The 14,593-nt window shown below is 41.5% G+C and overlaps 1 protein-coding gene across 1 annotated transcript in view; it reads left to right on the forward strand.

Annotated features, from left to right (window-relative positions):
• The window catches only part of HIP1R (huntingtin interacting protein 1 related), a 227,164-nt gene that overhangs the window by 103,832 nt on the left and 108,739 nt on the right, over positions 1–14,593 (forward strand). The window contains exons 9-11 of the mRNA XM_077461870.1: positions 564–621; positions 2,432–2,507; positions 3,865–4,011. Coding sequence (XP_077317996.1) covers positions 564–621; positions 2,432–2,507; positions 3,865–4,011 — 281 coding nt within the window. The remainder of the gene's footprint in view (positions 1–563; positions 622–2,431; positions 2,508–3,864; positions 4,012–14,593) is intronic.

Consider the following 14,593-nt stretch of genomic DNA (forward strand, 5'->3'; position numbering starts at 1 on the left):
TAAGAGAATGGATCTGAGCTGTGCGCCATGTGATAGGAGGATGGAGAGAGGAGCTGTGCTGCCTGTGTTCAGACACTGTGCAGTATGGTGATGTGAGAAGGAGCCCAATGGGCACAGCTTCCATGGAGAATGGGACGGGAACAACTGAAATGGGGGTTACAGCCCCCCAACACCTCCCTCTCGATCCAGCCATATCTATACTACTTATTTATTATAAACTATGCACAGTGCCTGAACCAATTTTCTGTTCAGGGGTGTGTGTGCCTTTCCCTGTGGCCAGTAGTGAGGGGACGGATAGCCAACAATTTAGCTATCCTCTCTAAACTTTCAAATAGCAAATGTACTGTTACAGGGACCTAAATGATAGCTGAAGTGCCCCTGCTGGAAATTCAAAAGGAGGGAGGAAAGAAATAACAGCCAATTCATGATTATGATAATATTTGTTAATTATTTAGCCTATCCCATACCTCTCCTTTAAATCAGTTACATTTGATTTTGACATGCTTTGCCAGTGCTATAGAGGACATCTTATATATGCACTGTTTATTTTTATTTTATGCTAGGTCTGCCTCCAGATACATTACAGGGGCACAGAGACAGATTTCATGAGCAATTCCACAGGTGGGTATGACTGTTCCAACTCTACTGATAGTACCTTTATTTGACTGATATTATTTGGCCACATATGTTTGTTTATTTTTTTTCGAATGGTCTAAATTATTAAATATAGTAAACATGCTTTTATTACATTAATACTTAATGCAACACTTTACTCATAACAACTTGATAAAAATAAGATTCTTTAGCAGGAAACATGCGTTGCACGTGAATAATTATGCTACCAAAATGAGTGTGTACTTTGAATGGCCTCAAGCATTGTTCCTGTTTCTTCTTGCTGGAGGCTGCCATTTTGCTGAAGCCCAAAGTCCCTGCGCAGCATTAACGTGATTGTAAAGGCAAAAGGTTTTTCATCTCAATGCATCCCCCCATAGCCCCCTAATTACTTACCTGAGGGTCCCTCTCTATCCAGCGATGTTGCAGTAGTGTCTTGGCTGCCAGAAACTCCCCTCCTCATTAGCTGAAACAGCAGCGCCGCACCATTGGCTCTCTCTGCCCTCAGTCAGTCAGCCAATGAGGAGAGAAAGGGGGCCGGGGCAGGTCACAGCTTTATGTCTGAATGGACACAGGGAGCTGTAGCTCGGCTTGGGTGCCCCCATACCAAGCTGCTTGCTTTGGGTTGCACTTAACAGGAGGGAGGGCCCAAGAAGAGGAGGATCCAGGCTGCTCTGTGCAAAACCATTACACTGGGCAGGTAAGTATAATATGTTTATTTGTAACTAAAAATGAGACTTTACAATCCCTTTAAATCTTTAGGCTGTTAGCAGGTCGGCCTCTACATATTCGACAAGGTGCCTAAAAATAGAGAGCAACTGAGCATGTGCAGAGCAGTATAAAATGGTGTAGACACTTATTTTTAATGTTTTACATAGCTATACCTGCCAGACTGAAGTCATCTAGCAGGACTTAATTGTCTGACTAACGTTATACTTGATGGTGATAATGTTTAAAGTGGTTACAAAGACAAAACGTTTTTTACCCTAATTAATGTTCCACTAGCTCTTCACTCACTCCCCAAACCCCCACCTACCTTTGCCCCTAAACACTTACCTGCCTCCGCTCGCCATCCAGTGCTGTTCCCATCTGCAGCACCGCTCGTTGAACTTCCTGGTCTCACAGGAGCCACAGACAGCAGCGAGAGCAAGTATTATGACCTTTTTTTTATTTTAAATAAAACAAAGGTTTGTCTTTTTAGTATAATTTTTAAATGATTACAGTTTATGAACGTTCACATTCTGTAAGGTTCCTGTATATATTTTAGTTTTTGGTAAATGCAAGCAAGTTAAACTTGCTAGCAGTTTATCTCTTTGCTTTATTGTTATTTTTAAATGATTATTATTTATTTTTAAATGATTACAGTTTATGAACGTTCACATTCTGTAAGGTTCCTGTATATATTTTAGTTTTTGGTAAATGCAAGCAAGTTAAACTTGCTAGCAGTTTATCTCTTTGCTTTATTGTTGAGAGAAGAGAGAGAACTGCACTTCAATTCCTGAATCTTCACTCTTGAGAGAGACCTTGCCCCCAGAGGGTGCAGAACATGCAAGGAGGGTGGGCACACCCAAAATTCTCAGATGAACAGAGAAATCATGGCATGGAAATCTGAAAGCGAATCATAGACGCGTAAGAAGCCAGTGGCTAAATTAGCCTGCCAGGCTCCACGTAATGATAATAAAGCATTGCCTTGGCTGTTGGCTGGACTGGAATACTTTAAAAATACTTTCTTCAGCTCACTAGTTGAAATCATTTCTATGTATTCAAGTTTGTGAAAGGCATTAACCATATAGTATCACTATTTCTCCTTTTCCCACAGCTTGAAAAACTTCTTCAAACGATCATCTGACATGTTATACTTCAAACGACTTATTCAGATACCACGCCTTCCTGATGTAAGTCCAATGACCACTTGTTTCACATAATTGTACTTGTGCTTTTTGTTGGGCAGGTTGACCCAGTATTTACTGCTATAAACTTGTTCAGCATGTGATGAGCACATTGTTTGAAGGTTGTCAGCAAGATGGCTGGGTTTTACTTTTAAAGTGGAAGTCGAGGCAAATGTCATCTGTAGCAAATTGCACAGCTAAAGACTATGCCTTTTATGACTGCTCTCCTGTTAGCTTTAACCCTCTTAATTATGGGAAATGCATTTTAATGCAAACTGAGAAACCGTTCTGCAGCTGCAGAGTTATCACTGCACCAAAGTGGCAGAAATGATGTTGCTTCTAGAGTCACTACAGCTCTTTGTTGTACTTTTGTCCTTCTAATCCTGGTACCCCTGCCAGACAGCATAAAAAGGCCCTGATTTCATTTTTCTGCAGTTAAAGCACACAGCCAGTCTTAATATTTTACATGTATAACAAGAATGTATTAGTACACTTCTTACAAAGCAATCCATAAAAATGTGTACCGTATATACTCGAGTATAAGCCGAGATTTTCAGCCCCTTTTTTTAGGCTGAAAGTGCCCCCCTCGGCTTATACTCGAGTCACGGAGATCAGGTAGACAGACGGCGGCCATTCCACTATTCAAAAGCCACGCCTCCATGTCTGTGATAGGCGGAACACTCAATTTCCCAGCAGTCAGTGTTCCGCCTATCACGGACATCCACTCATTCTCATACTACGGACGAGGATGAGAGGATGTCCGTGATAGGCGGAACACTGACTGCTGGGAAATTGAGTGTTCCGCCTATCACAGACAGAGAAGCGCGGCTTTTGAACAGTGGAATGGCCGCCGTCTGTCAGACGAGGAGGAGAGGTGCGGCATGGCACACAGAGGCTGCAGATTGGCACAGGTAGGCAGGGATGGACACAGGGATGGACGGGACACAGGGATGGACGGGACACAGGGATGGACGGGACACAGGGATGGACGGGACACAGGGATGGACACAGGGATGTCTCACCCTCGGCTTATACACGAGTCAATAAGTTTTCCCAGTTTTTTTGTGGTAAATTAGGGGCCTCTGCTTATATTCAGATCGACCTATACTCGAGTATATACGGTACCTTTTTAGCGTAATTAGAAGCAGCAGCACAGTTCTGCACATTTTACAGCACCTAGATACCCTTGTCTTCTAGCCACTCTGAGAACGTACATGATCAGAAACATATGCTTCTTCCACTCTTATTTTTGTACTTGTGCTATTATTCAGTATATCCTTGATATTTATTGTAAGGTATTTTTCTGTTGTCTCTTGTGTATAAAAAATCTGGTAGAAATGTAATTTTGTTTTTATGTAAATAGAACCCACCCAACTTTTTGAGAGCCTCGGCAATAGAAGAACATGTGAAGCCTGTGGTAGTAATGGCCAATGAAGTTCCAGAGGAGGAAGAACCGCCACAAACTGAATCTCTGATTGAGATCAGCAATGCCCAGCCAGTGGAACAGCAGGTAAATACAGTTTTATTGTGGGTTTTCCTCTTGTGACGGACTTGCATTAAAATGTCCTTCTGCAGTTTTGATTATTTTTGTTCTCAGATCGTTGATTAAAGTTAGTGCAAAGAAATCGGTGGCATTGTTGGTATTCTTAGCATTCAGATGAAAAATATGCAAAAGTGTAGCGATTGAACAGATAGGAATGTGTGTATTGAATGCTCTATTTATTGGCAGCAGATATTTTGAAGTGCGATTGAAAAATGCCTCTAACCCATCTAGAACTGCTTTTTTGGTGGGGGGAGATTCATGGTGGTTGATCTCGCAGCTACAGCAAGCACCGTGAGAGGGAGATATTTATGCATAGGTATAGAACACCTTAAAAGCCTATTCAGAATTTTGCTGGCCTGTTTCAGTGCTTTAATGTGTGTTGCATTATTGGAATGCAATGCATGTAGTTTACCGTAGGGTGCTTTACACATGCAGGGCCATGGTCCATTTCTATGGTTCCTAGATTCTGAAGACCCCATTTTGGGATATGCACACCACGATGGGCAGAGTCTGAAACTCTAATAAAACTAGCAACCTGGATGAGGTAGGACAAGGATTTCCCTGTGTATTTATGCCAGTTCCTGGATTTACCTAACGGTCCGCAGTGCAAAGCACAGTATGCGAAACAGGTTGGTTGTTTACTTGTTTTTTTTGTAGCAATCCCTGCCTTTGTTTCAAACTTTTATTCACCTTTTCTGGTTTCTTTTTACTATCCTGACCTAACCTCTTGACCTCCAGAAAGTTTTACCCCCTTCAGGACCAGGCCATTTTTTACTGTTCGGCATTGCACTATGTTAACTAGTAATTGTGTAGTCATGCAACACAATGCACAAATAAAATTTTATAGAATTTTGGGGGTTTTTGCGATATAAACGAAAAATACCAACAAGTGACCCCTTTTTGGAAAGTAGACAGTCCAAGGTATTTAGCAACAAACATGGCGAATTTTTGAAGTTGTAATTTTTTTTGTTACACTTTTTTGGCAAATAAACAAATGATATAAACCAGTTTTCACAATTGTTTTTTTTTTTTTTTTTTTTATGTACGGTCACCAGTGCAGTACAGCATCATCATATGGTGTAGTGGTGATCAAGAATACTGACTGGGACCATATGTAAAAAAAAAAGATTTTTATTACATTTTTATTCTTATTTTATTTTTCCCTTTCTTTACAATTTTTTTTCTTCTAACATTCATGCTACTCTGGGATGTTTTTTTTTTTTTTTTTTTTTTTTTACAGTTCTGGCATATAAATATAAATAATGATCACTGTATAAGTAATAGTTTTAGCTGTCATTAATGGGTAAACGTTCATGAACAGCTTGCCTTTGGTTGTGATCTGTGATTGGCTACAGCTAATCGCATGGTACAGGTGGCCAGGTACCATGTGATTGCTATGGGCCAGTCACAGCCGTAAGCTGGAAATTCATTATCCACTTAAGCTCTGGAAGATTTTACCCCCTTTGTGCTAATTTAACTGGCTATTTGCGCAGTCATGCAACTCTGTATATTAAAAAATTATATCTTTTTTCTTTTTTTTTTCACACACAGAGCTTTCTTTTGGTCTTATTTGATCACCAATGGGTTTTTTATTTTATATTCTAAAAAAACAAAAAAAGACTGAATATTTTGAAAATAAACTTCCAAAATTTTCTGTTATAAAACATACCCAATAAAAAAAAAAAATCAAATTTATTCATAAATTTAGGCCAAAATGTGTTCTACTGCATGTCTTTCGGTACAAAAAAAATCTCCAATTATAAATTATTTGGTCTGAAGCAAACTATGGTGTGTGTGTGTATGTGTATAAAATGTAGACATTGCAAGCATTGACAGCGCTAATTATAGACACATAACTAATAAAGCAAATTAATGTCACATAAGGTGTGAAGAAAAAGGAAATAAGTGAATCAAATTGCTGTAAAAATAAACAGTTGAATCCACTCCAGCGTCCAGTAATGCACTATAAATCAGTGTCCATATCAGAAAGTGAAGTTATACACCCATCCACCAAAAAAAAGTTCCTTAGGGTAGGTATTCACATCCACAACTGCTGAAATTGATTTCTAATCATAAAAAGCAATGTTCCAAATGCTGCAGCTGTTTGTTCCTCTACCAGTGCACAAGGTGATTCCCCTTTTGTGTGTGAGCTTACCAGAATTATAAGCCAACTGAACCTATCTCAATTTCCACCACTAGAGGCTGCTGTATCTCCTAGTAGACTCTGGGAATCCACTGTGGGGAGGCAAGTGGGATTTTCTAAGAGTGGGCATGTCCTCCCGAACAGGTGCGCTGTGAGCAGAGCGGGCAGAAGGTTTGGCAGGAAAAAGTCCTGCCGAGCCTGTCATACACAATAGGAGGGCAGAGATGCTGAGAGCCGGAAGCGGGTACAGGACAGACAGGAAGAGCCCCAGAGAGATCTCCTACTTGTGTGCTTGGTGTCACTCCACGATAGGCCGGGGATCCCTCGGGTTACCTGTTGGAAGGTGTGTGCCAATGAAAGTGATTGCTGTGCCAGTCTAGTCCCCCTACCCCCCCAGTGGATTCCCAGTGTCTACTAGGAGATGCAGCAGCCTCTAGTGGTCAGGACGGTGCAAATACCCCCCAAATTACCCCTTTTTGAAAAATAGAAAGTCTGAGGAGGTAGGCATGACAAGTTTTTTTGATTTTATTTTTATTTTTTCTTGCATACTATCACCAGCGCAGTAGATCGTCATAATATGACTGGTGTGGTGGTGATCAGGGACACGGACTGGTTACAGAATGTTAAACTAAAAAAAAGTTACTTTCTTTTTTTATTCAATATTTAAAATTATTACTTTTTTTTTTTTTTTTTTTACCATTATTTTTTACTATTTTTAAAAAAATACTTTCATCACAGTAGTTCATTGTTACCATAGTAACATTGTACTACTTTGAGAGGGTGATCAGGATTTTTTTTTTTTTTTTACTTTGCTGGTACAATAAAGATTATTGTACCAGAAATGCTTTGAACTGTCATGAATGGGCTGATCGCTGTGAGTACTAGTGAGCTCTGATTGGCTACAGTTAATCACATAGTGCAGGGTGCTGTGATTGTCTCAGGTACCAAGTGATAGCTGTGGGCTAATCACAGCTCACTAGTAAAGGAAGCAAAGCTATTATGAATCATATTGATGCATAACAGCTTTGTTGATATAATCATGTGATCGCATAGCAATCACATGATCACCGGGCCAACAGTCAGGGTGGGTTATACTGGTTCCTATATTCAAGCATGAAGAACTCAATCAAGAGCTAGGAGTATCCCACTGGGGATCCCCCTCAGCCCAAGCCAGAAATGTTATTTCCTAAGAAAAGGATGCTTCTCTAAGGCACCACATGAGGACCCTCGGGTCAAAATGGTACCCCTCAGCTCGCTTCTGCATGAAGATTTTGGGCTTGATGGGAACCTCCTTTATGGCCCTTGCCTTTGCCCAGTTTCACTTAAACTTCAATCTGGCATACTAGCAATGTGTAACAAGTGAATCCAATCCTTGGACTGCTGATTGCTTCTGTTCAGCCAGATGAAACTCTCAATGACTTGGTTCGGTCCTCAGCTTTTGGATACTGAAAGGTGACAACAGATGCCAGCTTTATAGGCTAGAGTTGACTTTACCATTCCCTCACTGTCCAGGGAAACCTGGTCCTTGTTGGAGTTGTAACTACCCATCACTATCTTGGAACTGAGAGCCATCAGATTATCTCTACAGCACAGGTCACCCAGCCAGAGAACAGTTACAGTACCACAGCAATGTCCACATAAACTATCAAGGGGGTGCCAAGAAGCCAGACTGGCCTAAGAGAAAAACAAGTCTTTCTAGAAAATGCCCAGGCCCAGAGGAGTGGTGTCTGCACCCATTGTCAATGGAATCACTCCTAAAAAGAAGACTGTGCACTTAAAGACACAACTCGCTAGACCCAAAGCAGCATGGCTTTACTGAGGGCAGATCATGTCAGGCTGATCTGATTGAATTCTTTGACTATATTACTAATGTTTTGGACCAGGGTGGTGCTGTGGACATAGCATATCTTGATTTAAGAAAGGCGTTTATGTGAAACTGTATCAATCTAATACAAAAGTTGTGCAAGCTAGAACTTAACCCCTTGGGTGGTTCAGTGCAGTTGGCTACAGGATACATACAAGAGTGCGGTTGTAAATGGGATTAATTTAGAATAGAGAGCAGTCACTAGTGGTGTACCACAAGGCTCTGTACTAGTTCCTGTTTTATTTAATCTGTAAGTGATATAACTAAAAGTTTGTTGGGTAATTTATGTATTTTTGCTGATGACACAAAGATGTATAATAAAATTGATATCTCTGGGGCTATGTAACATACATTGAGGGTAAAAAAAAGTATTTGACCCCCTTCTGATTCAGTGACATCTTGCTGATTGATATGGGATCAAATACTTATTTCACTCATTAAAAATGCAAATCAATTTATAACTTTTTTGAAATGCATTTTTCTGGATATTTTTGTTATTCTGTCTCTGTTAAAATGAACCTACCATTAAAATTATAGACTGATCATTTCTTTGTCAGTGGGCAAACATACAAAATCAGCATGGGATCAAATACTTTTTTCCCTCACTGAAGAACATGATTTGGCATTGCGTAAAGATTGGTCAAAGCAGTGGAAACTGCAGTTTAATGTTTCTAAATGTAAAATAATGCACCTAGGGAAAAATAATACCCTGACAGATTACATTATTGGGGGTACAGGTTTGGCCAGCACCACAGAGGAAAAAAGATTTTCTCATTTGCAAAATGAGCAAACAGTGTGACCTGGCAGTTGGAAAAGCGAATAGAATTCCAGGATGCACCACTAGCGGGGTCACCAGCAGAAAAAGGTCCTGATTCTACTATATAGATCTCCTTCTTTTTTTTTTTTTTTTTTTTTTTTTATAATCCTACAAAGATTTTTATTGAAAATGCAGTAGCATACATTACCAACAGTAAATAACAGTGTAAGTTACAGTAGAAACGCACCCGCCACTGAGATCAAATCCAGAAAAATCTTAAACACAATATTACTTTACCAAAGACAATTTGCAAAAATAGATAAACCAAAGTTAAACCAAACCTAACCTAAACCTAACCAGAGACCTGTCACCTCTCAAATTTGCTATCATTCTACCTTGCATAGATGAACCAAACTAGCCATCATTGAGCCTATCCATGGTCAAATCTACCGGTGCAAGCCCCTAAACATCCAACCACGGTGCCCATAACCTCTCAAATTTATATGCATTACCCCAATGTTGGTAGATATGTTTTTCCATTCTCAACAGCTCACCTATATTTTGAACCCATTCAAGTGGGGGGGTCTTTCTACTTCCACTGTATCATGATCACCTTTCGTATATACTAAGTATATCCTCTGGCGTGTATTTCCCATTCGTACTCTTCCAATATACCCAATAAACAGGCCTTTGGCCTAGGGGAAGGGTCACCTGAAACACTGAGTTGACTCTATTCGCCACCCCCGCCCAGTAGGAATGCAGTTTCAGGAAAACGCCACAAATGGTGAATTAAATCCCCATGGTCCTGCTTACACTTTGTACAGGTAGGTTCTGTTTGTAGGCCCATCAAGTGTGGTCTGTGAAGAGTAAAATACACCCTCAGAAGGATACACAGTTCAGCTAGCCTTTGCAAAATATTTAATGAGCATGTGACCACAGCCTGAAAGGCCTTCTCCCATTGTTCACCTTCCAGTTGGCCGACGACATGTTGCCAACGTTCCATCACTCTCGGGATGTTGCCTCAGGTAAGATTGTAGAAGCATGGCCTTTGGATGAGACTGAACAACGAAGTTGGAGATAGGTGCCATTTCAAGGATTTACTCTGTGCCTTAACTGTGTGTTGCAGCTACATATAAAAAAAAAAGCATAGAGGGTGGTATGTTAAACTTATTCTGCAAAGCAGCAAATGTCAGAAGTACCCCATTATGGAATATTTGTTTGATGCGTTACTCCATGTTCTTTCCGCTGCTCTGCAATTTTTCCAGCTTCATATAAGTACCATTAAGCCATATGGGATTATATTCCGTATAGCCTGTTACCTTCTGAAGGTATTTGGTCTAGTTCTAGACCTTCTCAATGAGGTTATAGGTCGGGTAACGTTTGTGCAGTAATCCGAAAGCCTGCGCTTCAAGAGCCTGTGAAATGGAACCTCTACGGGTGGTGTGAGACATCACCACTGTGGAGGAGTTGCCATCCACCTCATTCCCCCTGCAGATGGTGCCTATAAGGTGTTGTAGCTGAGCCACTAAATAATACAACCATGGGTTGGGCAAAGCCAATCCACTCTCATCTTTGGGCCTTTGTAAATGTTCTAGCTTGATTTCATAGTTTCATAGTTGGTAAGGTTGAATAAAGACACCAGTCCATCCAGTTCAGCCTGAGTGAGTGTTTACCCCTACCCCTGTACATTGCACACTCACATTGGTCCCTACCCTCAAGGAGCCCACAATCTAAGGTCCCCGTTCATATACTAGGGCCAATTTTGGACTGAAGCCAATTAACCTACCTGCATGTCTTTGGAGTGTGGGAGGAAACCAGAGTACCCGGAGGAAACCCACGCAGGCACAGGGAGAACATGCAAACTCCAGGCAGGTAGTGTCATGGTTGGGATTCGAACCAGCGACTCTTTTTTACTGCTAGGTGAGAGTGCTAACCACTACACCACTGTGCCGCCCATTCTAGGAGAGCCTTCCTTCCAAATTAGAGTACGGAAAAGTGTGTTGACTATTCTAAAGATTTTTAATGGGATCACCATTGGGGTGTTATGCAGGAAGTGAAGTACAGTGGGGACGGAAAGTATTCAGACCCCCTTAAATTTTTCACTCTTTGTTATATTGCAGCCATTTGCTAAAATCATTTAAGTTCATTTTTTTCCTCATTAATAGCACCCCATATTGACAGAAAAACACAGAATTGTTGACATTTTTGCAGATTTATTAAAAAAGAAAAACTGAAATATCACATGGTCCTAAGTATTCAGACCCTTTGCTGTGAAACGCATATATTTAACTCAGGTGCTGTCCATTTCTTCTGATCATCCTTAAGATGGTTCTACACCTTCATTTGAGTCCAGCTGTGTTTGATTATACTGATTGGACTTAATTAGGAAAGTCACACACCTGTCTTTATAAGTGCATGTCAGAAAATGACAATTATGAGGTCAAAGGAACTACCTGAAGAGCTCAGAGACTTGTGGCAAGGCACAGATCTGGCCAAGGTTGCAAAAAAATTTCTGCTGCGCTTAATGTTGCTAAGAGAACACTGGCCTCCATAATCCTTAAATGGAAGACGTTTGGAATGACCAGAGCCCTTCCTAGAGCTGGCCGTTCGGCCAAACTGAGCTATCGGGGGAGGAGAGCCTTGGTGAGAGAGGTAAAGAAGAACCCAAAGATCGATGTGGCTCAGCTCCAGAGATGCAGTCGGGAGATGGGTGAAAGTTGTAGAGAGTCGACCATCACTGCAGCCCCCCACCAGTCGGGGCTTTATGGCAGAGTGGCCCGACGGAAGCCTCTCCTCAGTGCAAGACACATGAAAGCCGCATGGAGTTTACTAAAAAACACCTGAAGGACTCCAGGATGGTGAGAAATAAGGCAAACAAATCAAATCGCCAAGGCAAACAGGAGAGGGGATAAAGGGCACCCTTGCCTAGTACCTCTCCTCAAAGCAAAGGTGTGAGAGCGTTTTTCCAAATGCCCTAATCGCGGCCTATGGTTGAGCATTAAGCAGGGCCCATGAATTTTACTGTGAGCCAAATCCAAAGCGTTCTAGTACCGCCCATAGATGCACCCAGTCAATGCCCTACTGCCAACATTGTCAGCTGGGGACTGCATGTTTAGGAAATAATTTCTCCTATTGCAGGGGAACGCTGTTGAGAGGCGGCAATCTGTGCCAATAGGTGACTCTCCCTCAAAGAACTCCTGCTTGGAAAGGAACCTCTTCTTAGTCGAGGAGGAGAGCAAATGCTCATAGGCAAATTGGGCTGACTTAGCAGAGTCAGAAGGGTCCGCAATTTATCTTTGCTCCAGCTCTTGGACCTGAGCTTCCACTTCATCTTTTAGGCCCGAGGTGGTACATTTAACCACTTCCAGCCAAAGGATGTCATATGAGGTCTTTGGCTTTCAGTGGGAATAGCCTTGTTTTCAGGCGGCGATTCTATGCACCATAAGAATGATCATAGCGGCAGTTCCGCCAGTTGATCGTTCTTACAGGCGATGGGAGGGAATTTTTTTCGATCTCATGCTTTCCAGCCTGGAGGAGAGATGTGGGGTCTTATTGCCCCCGCAACTCTCCATAAAGAGGACCTGTCATGAACCATTCCTATTACAAGGGATTTTTACATTCCTTGTAATAGGAATAAAAGTGATGAAAAAAAATGTAAAAATGTGTAAAAATAAAAAGAAATTAAGTTAAAAAAATTAAACCGCACGCGCAAGTCCCGCCCACATATGTAAATGCTGTTCAAACCACACATGTAAGGTATTGCCGGGTGCATTATATTGCAAGCAACACTAGCACTAGACCACCTCTAACTATAAATTGGTAACCTGTAAAAGATGTTAAAGCGTCGCCTATGGAAATTTTTAAGTACCTATGTTTTGGCGCCATTCCACGAGTGTGCACAATGTTAAAGCGTGACATATTGAGTATCTATTTACTCGGCATAACATCTTTCACATTATACAAAAAAAACTGGGCTAACTTTACTGTTTTTTTTTTTTTTTTTTATTCATGAAACGCGTTTGACAAATTGTTGCGCAAATACCGTGCGAGATAAAAAATTGCAACGACCGCCATTTTATTCCCTAGGGCAGTGATGGCGAACCTTGGCACCCCAGATGTTTTGAAACTACATTTCCCATGATGCTCATGCACTCTGCAGTGTAGATGAGCACCATGGGAAATGTAGTTCCAAAACATCTGGGGTGCCAAGGTTCGCCATCACTGCCCTAGGGTATCTAAAAAAACATATAATATTGTTTGGGGGTTCTGAGTAATTTCCTAGAAAAAAAGATGATTTTTACATGTAGGAGAGGCGTGCCAGAATAGGCCCGGTATGGAAGTGGTTAACCATTAATTTCCACAATAAACCCCCTCAGGTAGGCTTAAAAGCTTCCCATTGTATTATACAAGAGCCGGATAGATTTTGAGACGTAAAAAAAATCTTGCATGCCCCGCTCAATCTCCTTGTGTGAGCGGAATAACTTTAACCAGAATGCATTCAATTTCCAAGGGGCTTTGGATAATATAACCGTTGGAGATACAATAACTTTTAGTACTAAGGGAGCGTGATGAGATACACTACGTGGTCTGTAGGTTAGATCGGAAACAAACGGAAGCATGCTTGAGTTGCCCGTCGCAAGATCAATCCTGGTTAAAGTGCCATGTGGTTTTAGAAAAACACGAAAATTGCTTAACATTTGTATTATGAAGGCCCCAGATATTCACCCAGCCCGCCTCTTGCAAAAACCTCACCAAGGGAGTACCCCTGGAGAGGGCAGCGGACTGAGGAGCTGGGTGTCTATCCAAGGCTGGGTTTAAGCATTATGAGCAACAGCATTACAGGTCTCCCATCTAAATACATTATTAGAAGCTGAAGCACCGTCGCCACAAAAGGTGGTGGGATATACACACAGGCCATTATTCATGTCAAAATACCAATGTGACAATGTATGAAAACAAACACCCATCAGTCAGTTTCCCTGTCAAATCTTGGAAGTCCAGTGCAGCATGTAACATCACACTAACGCCTCGTGAGTGGGACGTATGCATGGAATGGTATGCCCACCCTACCCCAGGAGTACCCTAAGCACTTCACCGAATCTGCAGTTAGGTGAGTTTCTTGGAAACAAATAGCCGAGTTAAACTTTTTAAGGCACATAAAAATCATGGTGTACTTAAGAGGAGAGTGGATCCCCCCAATTCATAAGACTATTAGTACAGTCGTCATTGGGGAAGGGGGAAGGTAGAGGTTGTAATACCGGATCACTTGGGTAAACATAGTGTGACCGGGCACTTGCCACCCGGCACATGCTGCGATGGCCACCTGTCTTAGTAAGTTATCCTCATCTGGTATAGACTGCATCTGGTAGGAGCATTAAACTGATAATAGTAAGGCAAATCGGTGATCTCTCCAAATATGTTGCTGCTGGTATTATACCAGTGTGAGAGAAAGTACTCAACAAAAACCTAAAGCAAAAAAGAACTTTCCCGATTAACCACTGCCAACAGGGCAGCCCAAAAGTTCAAAATCTCATCCAAAGTCAAGGAGGCGATCATCTTTTAAGGTGATCTCAAGCAAGTAATAACTTTGTGTAGCTCACATCTTCATCTGTGAGAACATGTCTTTCAGCCAGAGAACAACATGCCATAGAAAAAACAAGAGAAGTCATGTTAGTAAACAGTAAAGATGAGGTACATCTTGTTGCCGGGCACCAGACCAAAAGCGTACGTATCAGTCTCCATCTGCCTCCTCTTCACTGTGTCAAAGGACCTGCTCATTGCAGTT

Source organism: Lithobates pipiens, unplaced genomic scaffold (genome assembly GCF_037356315.1).
Source record: "Lithobates pipiens isolate NorthernLeopardFrog02 unplaced genomic scaffold, aLitPip1_a1.2 Scaffold_3, whole genome shotgun sequence".
NCBI lineage: Eukaryota > Metazoa > Chordata > Amphibia > Anura > Ranidae > Lithobates > Lithobates pipiens.